Raw genomic sequence first — 21,422 nt, 5'->3', positions numbered from 1 at the left:
GCTCTGGACTTACGAATGTATGTTTATTAACACAAATTATAAGGGATCCAAAAAAATTAAAAAAAGAAAGAAAGAAAGAAAGAAAGAACTGTACAAAATTGTTCACAGTTTCGGTGACAATGGACAAACTTTCACCATTTCGCCAAACTTTAAATTATGTAAATATATTCGTCAGCCTTTTGACAAGGACAAATCATGCTAATCATCTATTAAAAAAATATAATACTAAAATTTTAATTTATTTCTTTTTAATACAAAAATGTTTTTGAGTTTTGAATAGAACCCGGTTGTTTCCGGGCTCTGTAAACGCAGCCGTCTGGAGGTCTGACGAGGTGCTTTTCTGCTCACCACGGACGTAAAGAGCAGCTTCTTCTTGTCGGCTCATCGACGAGCCGTTTCCATCCAGACAGACTCAAAAAACAAGCAGCATATAAGTAATCGAATCTAGGAGTAATTTGAATGAAAGTGTATACAGAGTGGAAAGTTTGAGAAACAAAAAGCTCCACGGCTTCAATAAAAAATCCCAGTCAACATCGTGCACGTTTAGATAACGTGTAATAATCGAGGAGGACAAAACGTGAGACACGACTCGACTTTACGGCTGGCTGCAAAAGTTGTTTTTTTTTTTACGCGTAAATCAAAATCCGTTCGAACTACCAGCGAGTGCTGAAGCCGATACGTGAAAACATCTGGTTTTTGGCCTAAAGGGTTGAAAAATACTGTTGTTGTTTTTTTTTTTTCTTTGTATATAGATTGAGTTACAGTTATAATTAGAGGAGTCACTCAAACGAGACACTCGATCAGTCGTGTCCTGCTTTTTGTCTGCAGCAATGCAGGTGGATACGAAGCGAGCCGACTCCAGATTATTTGTGTGTGCGCTGAAAGCGAGCTGTCATTCGATCACGATCTCAGTGATGAACACAGTGAAATCAGCTACAGATGGATTCCAGCTTTATAGAAAGTTTTCAATCCCGGTGACATTTTTTACATATTAATATTCATTCAAATCATCAGTTAAATAAAGCATATTAGGAAATAATCAATGGCTGCATTGAGGAGTTAAATGACATTTCTTTACACCTGAAGCCCAGAGTTCAGGAAGTTTATGGACATTTATGGACACGATATAACTGAATCGTTGCGACTTTATCCGGATTAGTCGAGATTTTCAGTGAGGAAATGAATAAGCAGTTATAAAATGTTAAGATTTGAACTAAAATGTTAGTCATTGTAATGTTATTTACTTCATTTACGGTTTATTGTTGAAATGAAGTGTTATGTAATTGCTAGAACAGAGGCAGAGAGTTTAGATTTGTGCGTCACAGTGTTTGGGCCTCGGTTCCAGCTCCTGCTGCAGTCATTTGTGGGGACAGATGGATGAAACAAAAGCCGACGCTCTTAACTACGAGTTTTACAACAAACTATTAAAGTCCTGCGCTGTTTATACACAAACATTTGAATACCTGTCTTCAGGCCAGTTTAATTATCCTCCCCCTTCTGTCCGTCCCTCACCACTTTGTTGTCTCCCAGAGAGAGAGAGTCAGAGACAGAGAGAGAGAGAGTCAGAGACAGAGAGAGAGAGAGAGAGAGAGAGAGAGAGATTTGCTTCTGTTTTCATTAAGATATGACTGCAGTGCCGGAATGGCGTGACTGTATTTCAGCACTTCCACAAAGTAGCTCAGCTCTTCTTCGCACACGCGAGGTCTTTCTCCTGCAAAGTCAAAGCAATTAAAGCGGCCTGTGATGGCTGCTTTTGAAATCTCAGCGCCTCGATACGTGCACTCCTGTGATTCGGTCCGATTCATCATTACGGAGCACTTAGATGTGTAATTCCGTCATTTACATCTTCCGTCCTTTCATGTCCACCTCTTTAACGGTATGTTTAAAGCCATTATTAGGCTGCGAACAGCAAGTACGAGCAGCAAAGCCCCTGATTCAGGAGCGACGAGAGCCACTGCGCGGTATACTGAGGGAATGTAGAGGCGCTTTTTAATTATCTGGACTTGGTACAGGATGCCGGGGGTTTTTGATTGTTTAAATGAAGCAGCTGGTTTATTGTCTCTGCTTAATTCCTCCATTGTTTTTGGAATATGTCAGACTTCTTTATTCTTTTATCAGGTGCGCTGCAGGAGGAGGAACACAATAGCCTTCATAGCGGCTGCGCTGGCCGCAGCACAAAGGCTCTGGGCAAAAAAAGCACCCCAGGCCAGGCGCAAATTACACTTTTCTCCAGCTCAGCTCCATCTTCTCCTTCATATATGTGCTCTTCTGCTGAACAGTGAACCCTCTGACACACATATAGACACAGCGGAGCTTAAATAACAGCACAGATCGATGACACAATGATAGCACTTTTAAATTCCACATTATTCGAGTTAAAAGTCACTCGGTGTGATTGTGTGTCGCGTTGGTGAGTGCTGCTGGGTTACGTAGAGTTTGCATAACTTACATGCTAACGTCACATGTTTCCGTCATTCTGAGTGCTGCGTTTCAGCCTAAACGGAGATCGCACCGGTATTCTGATCTTTTTCTTTTTCTTTTTTTTTTATGGATTAATTATTGATTTTTATCAGCATAATGCAGCCCAAATAATAAATGCTAATGATCCTGCTGCGATACAGCTAGACATCAACGATCAGTAGTAGTATCGAGTAGAAAGTATTAAATAGCATTAAATCCATATTTTTTTTATTTCTATATATCAGAAAGTGTAACTATTTACACAGTTATAAATTTACCAGAATGCTAAATTCATCCCGGACACAGAGTCATCTGGATGCTGACCTGGATTAAGATTAAATCCCTTCACAGTACACAGCAGTTTGTTCTTATGAGTTGTGTTTGAGAGTATTTCATCATAAAACAGAACAGCCAATCAAGTGTTAATAAGCAAATTTAGGTAGGGAGACACTGAAAGGGGTTAGGTCATGTTGGGCACATTTCTAATCTGTATATTCATTCAATCTGCACTGATTTATGAAGGCAAATATGGCTCAATATTCACTATTTATTATTTGTTTCACGAAAAAAAAAATCTTCAAAACTAGATTCGGGAAATTGAACGTCTCTGTCACACACACACACACACACACACACACACACACACACACACACACACACACACACACACGCGCCACTAATCCTCGAACACTTCCAAAAATATTTTGCAAGAAACAAGAAAATTGCAAGCCCAGGTGAGTTTTTGACAAGAGATCACTTTAGGAACGTCTCTTTTTTGCTCCCGCTGTGTTCATGATGAGCTCTTAATGAAACGTTTCTGTGCTTTCGGGGGATTGTTCGACTGGTGTTGAGTTGCTCTCCCTGTGGCAGGTGACAGTTCAGATGTGCGCTGATGTTAACTGCTGCCGAGTGCAGTGGGAGTTCTGTTATTTTAATTAGAAGATAAGGATTGAGAGAGAGTCTCTCCAGGCAGTGTGTGGTGTCGGTGACAGGATCCAGCTGATGATGAGGATGAATATGATTCACCCGCTGATACACACGCTCATACGTTCTCTTCGCTTTTGTGATGTGAGACTCGTGCTTCAGAATCGGGTATAAACTTGCAGACATGCATAACTCACATAGCAACACCAAGCACAAGCTTATGTAGTGACCTCACTTCAGTTCACTTTTTTATTTTACACATTTGTAATGGACTCAACACCGGTGAAGGTGCTCTTGTTAACGCCTCCCTCCACCCTGTTTCCTGAGCCAACAGCTGGACGGGAATCACAGGTCCTCCTTCATTCTGACGCTCTGTCGGTGTGTTTGCATGTCTCTGAAAGCTAACAGAGCGCTTTAATTAATTGTCCAGCTTTCCCTTTGAAACAATGTCCTAATTCTGCCATTTAGCACCGGCATATCATAGTTTGTTGTTATCTCGGCAGCCAGATTTTGGTAAATAGTCATATTAAAAACTTTAATCTCCTGAATGGAAAATGAAGAGCGGCTGAAAGCCCTGTCGTGTGCAGTGATAAATATTATCTAAGCTTAAACCTTCCCTCTTACACCCCCCCCTCCCTTCTCTGCTGTCACTCTCTATTCTTCTAAGTTATAAAATATGTTCATAACACTACAGTAGAATGTTTCAACGTAACAAGAAAAAAAGAAAAAAAACACGGAGCTACAGAAGTACTGCACACCTTTTAATTCCCTCGGTCTATTACCGGATGCTACAGTACTTACATGACACAGTGTGCAGCTTATATGTATGATGCAACTTCTTTGTCTATCATTAAACTTCATCAAATATCAGTTTCACTTTTCAAAACAAAACATTATTTTAAACAATAAATAAAGATGTCGTTGGAGCATTTTACTCCTTATATTTTATTCTTAACCATCCATAAACTAAACCCTAACAGGATCCTGGCGTGCTAGTTCAAAAGCCCTACACAACTGATATCTTGATTTACCGGTGTGACATTTGTATTTGGGGGTTATGGGGACACTATGTAGCAACTGATAGTGTTATCATACATGCATTTTGTGTTTTCTTTTTTTGTCTAATAGGTGGCCAGCTTTGGTGCACCACCACTAAGAACATAATGGAGAGCGAGGAGCTAGTGGCATTTGTGGTGGACTTTGACTCTCGGCTTCATTCGGTCAATCACATGTCCCTGAGCGAGGGCATGTACCCAGCACGTCTTCTGGACACCATCCAGCTCCTACCACAGCAGGCTGCCATGGCGTCCATTCTCCCCACCGCCATAGTTAACAGTAAGGACATGAACACTAAATACTGCTAAATAAACAGTCATGTAGCGCAATGGACAGACCAAACACAAATGCAGATGGACTCAATCACAAAGTACATTAATAAAGTCATAGAACTGCTTCCTGCTGTAAATTTGGCTGCAAAGGTGTTGCATATGGACACTGTTCCCTGGCTGTGTTTTGCCAGTATTTTGGCCAGCTGAGCCAACTCGGCTCTCATTACGTACACTCACCTACAAAAAGCGATTTGCAGCACTTGTCAGTCATACATACATTAACCTCTGTATCGGGGATCCAGGGATAAACATAATTGACCTTCAGTATAGTTTACAATAAACATTCTTTCAAATATGTTAATCACAGAAATTCAAGCCATGTGTAAACACGGCCGGTTGACTTAATAAAGGCTAGCGAGGGTTCAGCGTGACAGGAAGGCTACTACTAGCAGATGGTGCCCTGTTTTAGTTTGCCCTTGAGCTAAGGGCAGCAACTTACTGGCATTAGTTTAAACTGCTGTGCCATTTCAAGTTCAGTACAAGTACCTGACAAAACCCATCAGTAGAATGTCTAGAATAATGCCGGCTAATATGGGCCAGGTAGTACATGATAAGTAACATATATATAGTGATAGTAAGCTGTATTTGGTCTAACTAACCCTGTGCTCATTGTATGGATTGTTGCTTATGTATTTCAGAGGACATCTTTCCTTGTAAGGCTTGTGGAATCTGGTTCAGAAGTGAAAGGAACCTGCAGGCTCATCTGATGTACTACTGCAGTGGGCGGCAGAGGGACCCTGAAAGTGTACCTGAGGAGAATGAAGTGAACCCTCATCAGACCCCCAGCATCTGTCCTTTCCCACAATGCAACAAGAGCTTCGGTACTCCCCGTGCCCTGGAAATGCACCTGAACTCACACAGTGGTGAGTGGCCATCCTAACTAAAACTTCTGCAGGCAATAGAAGAATAAGCTTATTATAGGTATATAGGTCATACCCTATAGGTATTCTTTGTCACACACATTTGGATAAAGTATCAAATAACTCAGGTACTCAATCAGCCAACAGAGATTTCATTCAAACTAATATCAGGAGAGTGGTGAAAAGTTTTGCATAATACGAGATAGTAGGTTGACTCTTGTAAACTGGGGCTACTGTATCTGATCTCTACCTTTGGTCTCTTTCAGGTGTCAAAATGGAAGACACTCCCCCCCCTGGCACCAGCTTGAAATGCACAATCTGCAACTACACCGCGGATTCTCTCATTACATTCCAGCACCATATCCTCACTCACCTTTCACAGGCGGCCTTCAGATGCAATCACTGCCATATCAGCTTTCAGAACCACAGGGAACTCTTGCAGCACCAGGACTTACACAGCCACTCCGGCAAGATCCACAGGGAGAGCGACAACGAACAATCACCACGGGGGACAGAGGAAAGTCTGCAGGCCCGAACAGAGCTATCTGCCAGGAAGGACGTTGTCATGCAGAGCCCCAAAACTGTGGCCAACAAGGACAGTGCCCCTGATGGAGAGCTGGAAAGAACAGAGAAAAAGCTTATACTTGGACTACAGAAAGGAGAAAGTCACCCGGGTGCCAAGGCCAGTTTCTCGTACACCAGGATCAAGTCAGAGCCTTCCAGTCCCAGACTGGCCTCCTCACCAGTTCAGCACAACATGGGACCCACATTTCCCATGGGTCCCTTCCTGTCGCAGTTTGCATTCTCACAAGACATTTCAGTAGTGCCCCAAGCTTCTGAGATTTTAGCCAAAATGTCTGAACTTGTGCATCGCAGACTACGCCATGGAGGAAACAGTTACCCGCCAGTAATCTATAGTCCTCTGATGCCAAAAGGGGCAACCTGCTTTGAGTGTAACATAACTTTCAATAATCTGGACAACTACCTTGTCCACAAAAAGCACTACTGCAATAGTCGCTGGCAGCACATGGCAAAATCTCCTGATTTCTCCACTGTTTCAGATAAGGTGACAGACTCTGTGAGTCCAAACAGTGGTCACAATTCAGTAGGGTTGCTGGCTGGATGCCACCCACCAGAGACCGATCATTTAATGCCATCAGCATGCTTGAATTCCTCTGTTTTGGACATTATTAATGCCAGTGGTAAAGTGCCTGATAAAGACCACAGTGGACAGGTGAAAAAGGTCACCACACCAACAGGTGTTGAAGACAAACTCAACGGTAAGCAGGCCGAAGTTAAAAGTCCAAACACAACCGTAGGCGATGGTGCTGAAAACGATCCGAACAAAACCACTTGTGAGGCATGCAACATTACCTTCAGTCGTCATGAAACTTTCATGGTCCACAAGCAGTATTACTGTGCCTCGCGTCATGACCCTCCGATGAAGCGCCTGTCTACTAACAAGGTGCCCACCATGCAGAGAACCATGAGGACACGTAAACGCAGGAAGATGTATGAAATGTGCCTGCCAGACCAGGAACAAAGACAGGTAATAGGGCCACAGCCAGGATTTTTGGGTGTTCCCACTCTGGGAAATCCCTGTACCTCCCAAGAATCTGTGGAAGGCCTGGCTGACCGTTTCCATCCACGCTGTGACGTTTTTCCAGGGGTGGTCCCGAAGCACATCGAGGCATCTCTTACAGTCACAAAATCCATCCTAGCACCCAAAAGCAATGCTATTACCGACACGCAAGAACTGGACGCACCAATTGATCTTAGCAAAAAGTGCTCGCTAGTCTCCGACAAGACAGGTAACTCACCCAAAAGACTCTTGGACTATCACGAATGCACTGTTTGCAAGATAAGTTTTAACAAGGTGGAGAATTACTTAGCTCATAAACAGAACTTTTGCCCAGTTACAGCTGCTCAGCACAACGAGATTGGTGGCATGGACCAGCCTTTGTTTCCAAGCATGAAGATTGAAGGCAGTAATCCTGAAGACATATTTGACAAGAGTCCTGTGAAATCTGAGAAAAATGGTGGCACCAAGGTGCAAAACGGCAGTCTGTTCCCTCCACACCTTGGACCTGTGCCAGAGTTAAAGACTTTCAATGACTCCCAGCTCCTGCCTTCCAAAGAAGTGTTTTTGTCACACGGCCTTTACCCTGGAGCAATAAAAAAAATGAAACCAACTGAGCCAATATCTCCATATTTCGGGATAAAACCTAGTGATTTCCTGGCAGGAGGCATAATGAAACAGGGTGAACCCAGTGACCAAGAGCAGGGTACTAATGGAGCAACTGAAGAAGGTAAAGAGCAACCAGCAGCCAATGGCTGCCCTCAACCTGGCAAAGATCAACTGCCTTTGCTCCCCAAAAACAGGGGAATGGTCATCGTCAATGGTGGGCACAAAGTGGACGACAGCCAATCATCAGTACCCACTCAGCAAGAGAACCAGCGCAACAACGCATCACCAACAGACGGGCAAGCATCTCCCACATGGGGCCAGGAGAACCCCCCAGATCCTAACGGCAACACTTCACCTACATCTAAATCACCAGTCGAGGATGCGCCACCTGCTGTGGCCAAAGGCATAAACGGTTCGGCTCAGCCAGCCGGAAGCGGCAAGTACTGCCGCCTCTGTGACATCCAGTTCAATAACTTATCAAACTTTATCACTCACAAGAAGTTCTATTGCTCGTCACATGCTGCCGAGCACGTCAAATGAACTCTTCCTCTCCCTCCACCTCTCCTTCCTCCTCCTTCTCTCTTTTTCGCTACACTGTCATGTCTGGAATAGTGCATCATGCAGTTTTATATGCTGCTTGTGGACAATCAAGAGCTTCATCTTTCATTTTCCATCGAGACTTTGATGCAAAATTTTTGTCAAGGAAAAAAAAAAAAAAATTCCATGTGTAATACTGGTGCCACTTTCACCTTTATTTATTTTACAATCAGTATTAATAGGAGTAGTGACCTTAATTTAAACACAAAGGAAATTTATATCAGAGTTGTTTGTAATGTTATTGTATAGTCATTCTTGTGTAGCAATCATTGTTTACACTGTATTGTAGGTTCAACCAGAGGATAGACAATACAAAAAACGGAAATGCATTTTAGACACAAAAATAGCTACTGACGCACTTGTGCATTCTTATTTGCTGTAAGTTTTTTTGTATATGCCTAAATGTCATTTGCAGTACTCATGACTTCTCAGCCTTAAACACGGTTTGAAAGGGAAAAACCAGGCACAACTCTGCATCTCATGTTTTGGCATATACAGTACATCCAGCTTTGCATATGTATGTAGCTGTTGGTCTATGTCTTTTATTTCTTTTCTTTCTTTTTTTTTGTTATTATTATTAACTCAGAAGTGAGTGTTTTCATCAGGATGGCAGCATTCTTGTATAGTACTCGTATTTCAGTTTGCAATCCATTTTGGTCTCCCTTTTTAAAAATTTGCTCTCAATGCAATACTTTGTAAAAAAAAATAATAATAAATAAACAAACAAACAAACAAACAAAAAAAAAGGAACGTTACTGAACGCAGTATTAGGAGAAAGGGAACATGGCAGATATTTCTAACTCCTTAAGAACAACAATTGTACGAAAGTAATTTTATCGATGTTACTTAACAAAAGGGGGTGGGAGAGGATTTTGGGAGGGATGCTGTGTAAAAAAAAAAAAAGAAAAAAAAGAAAAAAAAAAGAAAAAAGATCATTCCAATGTCCTTATAATGGAAAAAAAAATAATAATATTTCTTAAAAATGTTGTTGCTATGCATGTATATGGATGGAATAAAATTCCAGAGCTGTTGGAAATTTTTATTTTGATGTGGTGTCATAATTAAACCTTAATCCTCAGGATAAACTTGATGTCTTTGTTTTCTTTGAATACACAATACAACATGTTCAAGAAAGAAATAAAGCAGTTTTTTTTCTCCACGATCACAGCAAACATTTGGCAGATACGTTTTAAAGAATGAACTAATCAAATAGTTTCTAATCAAATTTTGACTATTTGTTTTTGGAGATTTTTATTTATTTATTTATTTTAAACCAGATGATGCAGCACAGCTGTGAATGTTAATGGTGTCCAAACAGGAAACACGGCGGTGTTCGAAAGCACGGTGGTGTCATTGCCTCATTGCATGTTTGGTTTGCCTCTTTGACACGAGCTCCAGTAAATGTTTGCTTACCGATGACGCCTTTTTAGAGATCATGTGACGGTCCGCCCCCTGAATGTGAATGAGCTTGGCCTGAGGGTAAACTCGCTTTAAACACTTCCTCTGCACATCAGCAAAAACCTGACACACAAACGACAGATTAGCAGGATGTCACCTCGTAGCAAAACGTCCCTTTGTTAACCTAAATGTCCTGTTGTCCCACACAGATCTATTTAAAATGTATTTCGACATCTATGAAGACACGAGTACATACGTACGCTTTACGCGATGGGGTTCAGATTGAAGACGGCGAAAACTAAAATAATTATAATTACGACGATCGTTATCGATGTTGAGCCGATGGAAGGGTTAAGTAGATGACACTCACTTGGTTGAGGTGAGCGGGGAGCTGTTCGTCGAACGAGTCCCCGATGATGACGCTCAGTGATATTCTGCTAGACAGCAACTTGAATTTGGAAATCTCTCTGGAAAAGAACAAATAAATCAATAAGGAAATAAGGGATTATTGCCTTGATGCCCATCCAACTGAATGCTGGAAAGAAATTCAGTAGCAGTAACGCTAACTGTTTGTGTTTGTTTTACCGGACTTGAGACGCGCTCTCGTTCAGGAAATAGTGCTCGTCCACGGCGCTGCTCTGGTGAGCAGGGTTACTCAAGAGGAATTTCTGATCAGAGGAAAAAGGAGAGCAGGGTTACGCTACATGAGATGAAGCTAACACTTTGCACTCGATTATATTAAATCGGTTTAAAAACACGCCTCTTGCTTGGCATCGATGTTACTCACTGTTTATAATATTATGCCTAAACAGGAAAGTCTACTTTTCACCTTGGATACTCAAAACACTTGGGGAAAGGTGTGAGTCAATGCAAGTGCAAAAGTTTTTATCCCTCACAAGATTATTGTGTGATTTGATATCACTCAGTGTGTGATGTGACCGTAAGCCTGCAGAGATCAGGAGAAAATCACTGAGAACCTTTATAGAAATCAATGCTTTCGTTTTTTAATGAAAATGTTAATAGAAAACAGCTAGTTTAATTAGTAAAATGGCTAGAAATCCACATTTACAGTCTTAAATGTGGTTTACTGTAACCTTATATTAAAGCTAGCTAAAACTGAATATATGCAAAATATTTACACAAGCTTACACCATCGTTCATGTTTTATGTTGTTTTAATGTGATTTTCCACTAAATAATCTCACTCCCTGCTCAACGATGCTGATGTTACAAACACGAATACTTTACAGGGGAAGAAAACTACACATAGCACCAATAATGCCAATCAATTAAATATGGTAAATATGTTAATAAGGGGAATGACTCATTGACTCATTGAATGAACTGACTCATTCCCACTAGCCTGTTTAAATCCAGAGATCCCTGATACATCCTGACATCTGTAAAGATGACATAAAGCTTTAATCACACACAAACACACTTAACACACTTAACACACACACACACACACACACACACTTCACACCAGCGTTTTGTAAGCAACGGCTTAATAGGGGAAATAAAGGAGTCGACAATTATCTCTAAGGGCCCTGAGTCCAAACACAAGACCATGACACATGTTTTATCTTTCTCATGAGGAGGAAAGAAAGAAAAGAAAGAAAGAAAGAAAGAAAGAAAGAAAGAAAGAAGACGTGTCAGTACGTTACATACAATGTATTTACCATGCACTGCATTTTATTTAATTATCACTTACACTGATGATGTTACTGATATCACACTCTAGGCTATAAACTAGATTAAAGACTATACAGTCTATTAATATCTATAGACTATATCTATCTATACATGTGACTATAGACTATATCTATCCATATATCTATACATCTATACTATGGACAGCACACGATGTTTACACTCCAAGACGTTACTATTTAAAAAAAATTTTTTTTTACTTGCTATAATATGTTTAATAATGTTTAGCACTGAATGCACAATATCTCCCTCTAGGCCACTACATACATTGTTTAGAGTTCCCTATTTCTATTTCTGCACTGTTTCTGCACACGACAATAAACCTGAAACTTGTGTACGATACTTCACGACGAATTCACTACAATCCTCAGCTCGTTTGGTACCCAGCGTCACTTTAAAGTCGCTCTTTCTTCTCCGATCCGTATCGGAAAACTTTCCGACGTTTAGTTTCCCGGTTTGTTTGTTTGGAAGACATTTAAATTCTCGAGACGATGTTTTGCGCAGATACAACAAATGAGACTGATGGATGGAAACGACAAGGCTTGACTTCCATAGGTGGTACGCATTCATTATTTTTAGCTTGCTTAATTTAAAGAAAAAGGAGGAAAAAGAAAAGAGAGAGATATTTTTGAAATCATTCAACTCAGACTCAGGTCAGCTTTCGATTCATGTCACAAATAGGACCCAGCAGCCGTCTGAGAGGTGGAAGGGGCTTATGGAAGAAAAAAAAATGTAATAAGTGATTTGCATATTCCCGGCCACACGTTAACTTGCATGAAATTGGGTGGAACTAGAGCGGAGAAGAAGAAGAGGCGCCTAGCTCGAGCATGGACGAGCTCGCTTCGCGTCCTGACCTCAGAGACCCTGTCTGAAGACGTCTGGAAAGGAGGAAAAAAGAGAAACGAAATAGGATACAGAGCCCGGGTTCGTCCCCCATGCACACACAATCGCATCAGAGCAAAGTTGTTAAGCTCAGTTTGATGGCTGCTCTTTTTTTTTTTTTTTTAAACCGCTTTTCTGACCGTGCTCCAGACATCATTAAAGCACAGCACCGTGGAGAAGGTTTAGTCTAAAAAAAGTGACACTAGACTACCACCATGTGGTCACTTTGGTGAAGCGCAACCAACAAGACAAAAGAAAACATGCACTCCTGGTACAAGTGAGGCTCTGCTGCCATCTTTTCCCTTGGAATTACTTTTGGGGGGGGGGGGGGGGGGATTGGACAGAGTGAAATAAAGCTTTGTGACAGTATGAAGTGCAGATTATTTCAGGCAGGAAAACTTTTTAAACTAACTTTAAAAAAAGATTTGGGCTTTTAACCCACAAACCATTTAAATGTTTTATTTCATGTATTGATTACAGACGACATCTTAATCTGATCAAATCGATAGGTTTATGTGGAAAAAGCTAATTTTTTAAAAAAGACTTATAATTCGATACTTAATCAGTTAGCAAATGAGTGCTTGGCCAGCTCAGCCTTCAAACTTATATTATCTATCTATCTATCTATCTATCTATCTATCTATCTATCTATCTATCTATCTATCTATCTATCTATCTATCTATCTATCTATTAATTTATTCATTCATTCATATATTTATTTATTTATTTATTTTGTTTCTCAATTTATTTATTCATTTATTTATTATGTTTATTTATTTTGTGTTATTTCTCTATTTATTATTTTGTGTTTGTTTATTTGTATTTATTTACTTATTTATTTATTTTGTGTTTGTATATTTGTATTTATTTATTTACTTATTTGTTTATTTTGTGTTTATTTTTTTTTGTATTTATTCATTCATCCATTCATAACTACAAGCAGGTGATTTCCCTAATCTGAATGCAGAGCCCAGAGTAACCACACAGTAAAGAAGCTTTTATGATCCTTTCAATGATAGGATGATAAAAGCAGTACACGGTGCAATAAAAAACAAACAACATTCCTCCAGGACCCTGGTGTTAATATAAAGACACAGCGCTACATAAGACACAGAACAAAAGACAGAAAAGTAAATGAACTGATCTTATGCTTAACCCTGGAACAATTAACTCCATTTACTCGGAGCACCAAATCCTGAAGAAAATGTTCAAACGTGCAGAAATTGTAACACAAGTCTACGTTCTGTCGTCGCGTCTCAGCTCCGAAACACGTTCTATACATTCTGTATAAAATAAGAGTCTATTTATAACCTGTTCTCTGATGTAATCTATAATTAACAGCTTCGCACATGAAGCAAAACCAACTTTCTTTATTGTTATTCGTTCAAAATGAATGTGTGTGTGTGTGTGTGTGTGTGTGTGTGTGTGTGTGTGTGTGTGTGTGTGTGTGTGTGTGTGTGTGTGTGTGTTTGTGTGTGTCTTTACCTGACACTGGAGCAGTTCTCCTGAGATGCTCTCTCCACCGAAACTGGGCTCCAGCAGCCGGAGGATGAGGAGAAGACGACTTACACCTGTGGCTGCTGCAAGCTGCATCATCTGTAACGAGGGCACCAGGTGTGTGTACCTGAAACACACACACACACACACACACACACACACACACACACACACACACACACACACACACACACACACACACACACACAGGCTCAATGAATTATCTGTCCAATTATTTCTTTTATAATTTCTTTTATAAAGACATTATCATGTCTTTTTTCCATTTATTAATCATCAGCACTGCTTCATTCTCGGATTGTCAGGAAGCGCTGAGGAATTCTAACAGCTGGAGTTACTACATGTGTGTTACTGCTTGTATGGACAAAAAGAGAATCTGGTGAAGGAAGGACATTGTACTGTGCAGCTGTCATAAGATCAGTGACAAGGGAAAGATACGAGATGGTTCGACAATGTAAATGTCTTCCAAATGCTGAAAATGTTTCGATCGTGAAGGACGTGGTGTTTGGGGGATGTGATAGCACAGTGTTTAAGGTGTTGGACTTCAGGCCTCAAAGTCGTGAGTTCTAACCCCAGGTGCACCAAACTGCCACAGCTGTTCCCCTGAGCAAGGCCTTCAACCCTCAGTGTGTGCGTGTGACTTTCCACAACAACAAACACTAAAAAAAAAAAAAATTCGAAACAGATAAGTACTGTAGTGTGTCATGTGGCATTCTTTCATGTCTTTAAATCCATGCTTGGAGCAGATCAGAACACAGGTTCAACCCAATCGGAGAGTGTATATGAGATCCGACTCGTTATCGTTCAGTATCCAGCATTCGGTCCCAGATTAGTCACGGTGATGTTGCAACATGAGTTCAATCTTAAAAGTCGTATTTTAAATCATCTCTAGAAAACACAGAGATAGACGAGAAACCGAGCAGGAGGAGAGATGGTGAGAAGAAAAGTCACACACACACACACACACACACACACACACACACACACACACACACACACACACACACACTCTCCTTCTCTCTCTCTCACACACACACACACACTCTCACTCATACACACACACTCACACTCTCTCTCCCTCTCACACACACACACTCACACTCTCTCTCCCTCTCACACACACACACACACACACACACACTCTCTCTCACACACACACACACACACACTCACTCACACACTCACAGACTCACAGACACACACTCACAGACTCACACACTCACACGCTCACACACACACTCACACACGCACGCACGCACTCTCACACACGCACGCATTCTCACACACGCACGCATTCTCACACACGCACGCATTCTCACACACGCACGCATTCTCACACACGCACGCACTCTCACACACGCACTCTCACACACACACACATACTCACATACTCACACACGCACGCACTCACACACGCACACACTCTCTCACACACAGTCACAGACTCACACACGCTCTTACACACGCTCACGCGCTCTCACACACGCACGCACTCTCACACACGCACGCATTCTCACACACGCACGCGCTCTCACACACGCACGCACTCTCACACACGCACGCATTCTCACACACGCACGCATTCTCACACACGCACACATTCTCACACACGCACGCATTCTCACACACGCACGCACTCTCACACACGCACTCTCACACACGCGCTCTCACACACGCGCTCTCACACACGCGCTCTCACACACGCACGCACTCTCACACACGCACGCACTCTCACACACGCACGCACTCTCACACACGCACGCACTCTCACACACGCACGCACTCTCACACACGCACGCATTCTCACACACGCACGCATTCTCACACACGCACGCATTCTCACACACGCACGCATTCTCACACACGCACGCATTCTCACACACGCACGCACTCTCACACACGCGCTCTCACACACGCGCTCTCACACACGCGCTCTCACACACGCACGCACTCTCACACACGCACGCACTCTCACACACGCACGCACTCTCACACACGCACGCACTCTCACACACGCACGCACTCTCACACACGCACGCACTCTCACACACGCACGCACTCTCACACACGCACGCACTCTCACACACGCACGCATTCTCACACACGCACGCATTCTCACACACGCACGCATTCTCACACACGCACGCACTCTCACACACGCGCTCTCACACACGCGCTCTCACACACCACGCACAACACAACCACACATCTCACCACCCCACGCACTCCACACTCACGTCACCTCTCACACCACTATCTCTCACACACGCGTCTACCCCCTCTCACCCACCTCTCTCACCACACTCATCTCTCACACACGCATTCTCACACACGCACGTCATTCTCACACCCACGCTCTCACCACCACGCGCTCTCACACACGCGCTCTCTCCACACCCGCTCTCACACACGCTCCACCGCCCTCTCACACGCACGCATCACAGCATCTCATCTCACACGCACGCATTCTCACACACGCACGCACTCTCACACACGCACTCTCACACACACACACATACTCACATACTCACACACGCACGCACTCACACACGCACACACTCTCTCACACACATAGTCACAGACTCACACACGCTCTTACACACGCTCACGCGCTCTCACACACGCACGCTCTCTCACACACACACGCTCTCACACACGCATGCGCTCTCACACACTGGATTTCTGATTTAGTGGCTTCCTGCTCCAACACAACACAACTACCTCAGAGGTCATTCGACTTAAACATTCAGGTTTGCCTCAGTTTTGCTTTGTACTGCTGGATCACTCCACTAACATGTCCACATCATTACACATTCCGCTCAACACAACAATGTACACTGAGTACAATACACAAACTACTAATATTTGCTCATTTAATTCATATCCCAACTTGGTCAGACCCAATCCTAGCTCCGAGCCTCATTGTTTCCATAGTAACAATGTACACACGAAGCTCTATAACAGACGCACCGCAAAAACACGTGTGTTGATGTTTACCGTGAGGAGGTGTTTATTTACGGTTCAGGAAGGAGTCTCTAGTGCCAGAGCATTACAACCGGGGCTGTGTTTTTCTGAAAGTTTTTTCTAATCAAAAGTTAAAACTTTAAAAAAAAAAAAAAAAGGTTTTCGGACGCAGCGACAACCCGACGCTTTCAAATGGGTTCTCGGACCCAAACAAGTCTCTGCCTTTCACGCATGTAAACATTCACCCTGGAAAATGAAAGACGGCCGCTCTGACATTCACCTCTCCGTCCGTACCCAAACCTATTTCTGCTCCCAATTTAGATTCCTCTTCACCTTTCTTCAAAGAATTCTTTGCTAGTTTGACACCTTTTCACCTGGACACGTTTTCCTTTCCTCGCCACCGAAAAGCACATTCTATGTCAAACCTCGGAGCTTTGATTTGGCGTCAAATCGGTCCGCCGGCATTGACATTTTATTTCGAAGGTCTTCGGTTCACTTCCATTCATTTTTTTTTTTTATTCTGCCCAGGAGGTCTGGATTATGCATGGGAAGGCATGCGTGTCAAAGGGCAATTTAGCGAGGGAAAAGACAGGCCCGATTGGTGGGATGAATTAAGCAGATAACGGAGAAGCGCCTCGCCGATGTCAGTTATTTTCCGAGCTACTCCTCTTTTCTTTCTCCCTCTCTTCCTTTGGTAGCGATGGAGGTGATGAAATGAGGTCGAGGCTGTGCACTTTCTGCTCTTTGACTTTCCCATCTGGATTAGTGCAGGATGAATGAAGTCTGTTGCTCTTGTAGCGAGCGGGCGCATGACCCACTGTCGGAATGTCACACACTCTCCCGCTCACGCACGCCGAGTCTGATCGTCCTCAGAACTGATAAGGAACCCTTCGAAATTTGCATGGGCTCCCCCCTCCCCCCCTCCTCACACGTTCTTCACAGGAAGAGACTGCAGATAACGGGATCCGGTCCGTTTTAACAGACCCCTTCTCATTACTAGACAATTATTTAGGGGCTCTCAACTTTTTCCAGCCATTTTATAGGCCTGGAATTCTCGCGATAGTTCCGATCAGGAAGTTTGTTATTCCAATCAGATACTCAGTTCTTTGCTCCCTGGCAGTAAAACTTTCATGACTTTCATATGATGAACGTATAGCATGAAGATCGGCCGTTGTAGTATTTCTAGCTTGAAGCCGAAAAATTGCCTTTGAAAAAAAACAAAATTATTTGTATTTCAAATGTTTCTGAGCTGCGATTAGTATGCGAGAGCTGCTGCGGTCTGGTGGAACATGAGCTTAAGAAGAACTCCAAGCTGAATGAAGGCTAGGAAATGCTTGTAATAATAATAATAATAATAATAATAATAATAATAATAATAATAAGCTAAGATTGCTGGTAACAGTTTCATCTTCATTTCTAATATTCACCATTATAAGACTAACATAGAATAAAACTATTCTAAAGACCATTAAAGCCTCTTTCGAGAAAATGTTGCTTCTTTCAACAATACCTTGAGTAAACATTGACAATAAAAGATCATTTCCAAGTATAAACCTGATTTTCTCAAATAATCAAACATATACATACATGTTGCTTACGTATTATTGATGCAGGACAAGTGCTGGATTTTACGGTGCAAATCCGAAAACAAAACAACAAATTCAAAAACACAACGACAAGTCAGACAACCCGGAAAAGGTAGGTATAGTTTGCGAATGTAAACTTATCGATCATCGGACAAGACACCTGACATTCATTCACCTGTATATCTTGAATGACAGGTGTCTTGTCCAATGATCGGTAAGTTTCCATTCACAAACTATACCTACCTTTTCCGTCTTGTCTGAATCGTTGCAAGAAACACATTAACAAATCCGAAAACACAACAACAATTCAGACAAGAGGTTAGTATAGTTTGTGATTGGAACACTTAACGTTCATTGGACAAGACACCTGTCACTCAAGGTATACATGAAGTTCAACAGTCTGCCGCAGGGAAAAGTTGTTATGGATGGATGGATGGATGGATGGATGGATGGAATGGATTACTGTGGATTAATTTTGTTATTTTCTTATATTTAAACAGAGAACTTTGCACATTACACATAAGATTCCATACCTGTATATCTTGAGTGACAGGTGTCTCGTCCGATGATCGGTAAGTTTCCATTCACAAACGATACCTACCGTTTCCGGGTTGTCTGAATTGTTAATGTGTTTTCAGATTTGTTCATTTGTTTTTGGATTTGTTAATGTGTTTTGCACTTCTCAGCCACCGTAGGATTTACTATAATGAGATGAATGACTAAACTGAATGATTAAGTCTCTCAAAACAAACTAGAAGAAGAAGAAAAAGCAAATGTTGATGATGATGAAGCAGAAGAAGCAGAAGAAGAAGATGAAGCAGATGAAGCAGAAAAAGAAAAAGATAATGAAGAAGGAGGAGAAGAAGAAAAAGAAGAAGATAAAGAAGAAGAAGAAGAAGAAGAAGAAGAAGAAGAAGAAGCAAATGAAGCAGAAGAAGAAGAAAATGAAGCAGAAGAAGAAGAAGAAGATAAAGACGATGAAGTAGAAGATAAAGAAGAAGATGGAGATAAAGAAGAAGATGATATGATGATGAAGCAGAAGAAGATAATGAAGAAGGAGGAGAAGAAGAAAAAGAAGAAGATAAAGAAGAAGAAGAAGAAGAAGAAGAAGCAAATGAAGCAGAAGAAGAAGAAAATGAAGCAGAAGAAGAAGAAAATAAAGACGATGAAGTAGAAGATAAAGAAGAAGATGAAGATAAAGAAGAAGATGATATGATGATGAAGCAGAAGAAGAAGAAGAAGAAGAAGAAGAAGAAGAAGAAGAATGTGATTATGTCACATATACATTACATCACAGTCAATTTCTTCCATCACATATCCCAACTTTAGAGGTTGGGGTCAGAGCACATGGTCAGACATCATACAGTGCCCCTGGAGCAGAGAGGGTTAAGGGCCTTGCTCAAGGGCCCAACAGTGGAACAACACACTTGAACCACCCACTTGAACCACTACTGCCCTGTTTGACAGCTTTTGATGATGTAACACAGTGAAAGATTTTCGCTTCACGATATCCTGGAGAAAACGCTTCTAAAGAGAAAAACGATCAGATCAAGATTCTGAAGCTTGTGGCCAGAAAACTGTACAAGAGTCATGACCGCACGACATGGCACATGACACCTGAGCCCTTAAACACCCTTTCACCACTATAACAGGGTGCCGAAGTTACTGTAAGTAATCACTAACGCAAGCCTGTGTAACATTTCTTACGTTTCGAAATGCAAAAATACGTAAATTTCTATTGTTCTGTATCTGGATGTATTTCTATTTCACCACCAATATCTTATCTGTGCCTTAAAAAATACATAAAAACCCATCAGGTTGCTAAGACGCATAATTAAAGTTAATTCAATAACAATTATAAACTGAATTAAATGACCAACTTAAGAAAGACTGAGGAAAATTTCATCTGGAATAAACAATAGAATAATAAATGCATAATATAATTAAACGTGTTCTGTTTTCATATCCCGTAAGCCGTTTCCTAAATGCACTGAAAATCCACTACAATACTTTTTGCACATTCAACAGTAGGGGGCAATCATGATCCACCCTACACCGTTCCTACTGGAAACAAGCCTTCTGTCTTCCCCCTGAGTGACTTGGAGTCGATACTATAGATTAGACCGAATTAAATACACCAGGGTGGCTACAGGCCCTGCTTCATTAGCCGAGACTGGCGAGAGTATAGCTGCAGCTCTAGCGGTGCTAATTACTATTAACTGGCATCCTAGATTCAGCGGGAAATCCCTATGGAGCGTCTACTTCCTGCCCTTAATCATTTATGCTAACGAATGTGTTGGATTTGTTTGATGTGACACATGAAGAGACTTGTGATGAGTTTCGGGAGAGCAAAGGACAGGAAGTGAGATTTCAGGTTAAATGCTGTAACGATTTAAATGAATAAAATAATTTGCTAGATATATAGTATGACTTACTGTGAGTAGTGTCACAGATGACCTGACACACACACACACACACACACACACACACACACACACACACACACACACACACACAAAATCCGTAATCGTGTTCAGCGTCCAATCTCAGCCCAGATTTCCCAGAGGACCTCAGCTACTGGCATGAACAGAACAGCTCAGGTATGTGTATGTGTGTGTGTGTGTGTGTGTGTGTGTGTGTGTGTGTGTGTGTGTGTGTGTGTGTGTGTGACTGGCCTCACACAGCTATATTACTGGTAAGAAAAAAAACTCGGCGACTCAAAAACTGCATTCGACTCATGCACTAATCTCGATAACAGATCAGAAGATCAGAGTTTGCATTCATTTCATGTTCGTTATATTAAAGCTAAATCACTTCCAGCCAGAGAGGCCTGAGAGCATTAACGTTTAATCCAGGCAGAATGATGAATCTGTGAAATCAACCTTTTCGAAGCTAAAACGTGTTGAATCCTTGATTCTGCCGATTCATTTGCTACATTTCCAGTGGA

The 21,422-nt window shown here is 41.8% G+C and overlaps 2 protein-coding genes and 1 long non-coding RNA gene across 5 annotated transcripts in view; 1 reads left to right on the top strand and 2 right to left on the bottom strand.

Moving 5' to 3' along the window:
- Positions 1 to 9,231, top strand: part of zfpm2a (zinc finger protein, FOG family member 2a) — a 143,981-nt gene extending 134,750 nt beyond the window's left edge. For both annotated transcript variants that reach the window (XM_047808657.1, XM_047808656.1), the window contains 3 exons: positions 4,513 to 4,719; positions 5,411 to 5,635; positions 5,899 to 9,231. In XM_047808657.1, coding sequence (XP_047664613.1) covers positions 4,513 to 4,719; positions 5,411 to 5,635; positions 5,899 to 8,360 — 2,894 coding nt within the window. In that variant the 3' untranslated portion in view covers positions 8,361 to 9,231. The remainder of the gene's footprint in view (positions 1 to 4,512; positions 4,720 to 5,410; positions 5,636 to 5,898) is intronic.
- LOC125140247 lies at positions 2,990 to 6,136 on the bottom strand. Its single transcript, XR_007139532.1, has 2 exons — positions 6,006 to 6,136; positions 2,990 to 3,785 (listed from the first exon to the last, which is right to left on the bottom strand). It is a non-coding gene; the product is annotated as an uncharacterized LOC125140247 (long non-coding RNA).
- A 212-nt stretch (positions 9,232 to 9,443) lies between the features above and the next one.
- Positions 9,444 to 21,422, bottom strand: part of si:dkey-122a22.2 — a 40,511-nt gene continuing 28,532 nt past the window's right edge. For both annotated transcript variants that reach the window (XM_027171486.2, XM_027171475.2), the window contains 4 exons: positions 13,896 to 14,034; positions 10,401 to 10,483; positions 10,186 to 10,282; positions 9,444 to 9,938 (listed from right to left, as the gene is read on the bottom strand). In XM_027171486.2, the coding sequence (XP_027027287.2) occupies positions 9,768 to 9,938; positions 10,186 to 10,282; positions 10,401 to 10,483; positions 13,896 to 14,034 (490 nt within the window). In that variant the 3' untranslated portion in view covers positions 9,444 to 9,767. The remainder of the gene's footprint in view (positions 9,939 to 10,185; positions 10,283 to 10,400; positions 10,484 to 13,895; positions 14,035 to 21,422) is intronic.

The sequence above is a fragment of the Tachysurus fulvidraco genome, chromosome 25 (assembly GCF_022655615.1).
Source record: "Tachysurus fulvidraco isolate hzauxx_2018 chromosome 25, HZAU_PFXX_2.0, whole genome shotgun sequence".
In the NCBI taxonomy this organism is placed as follows: domain Eukaryota; kingdom Metazoa; phylum Chordata; class Actinopteri; order Siluriformes; family Bagridae; genus Tachysurus; species Tachysurus fulvidraco.
Note: the sequence above shows the minus strand (reverse complement) of the source record. Positions and strands in the feature narration are given on the sequence as shown.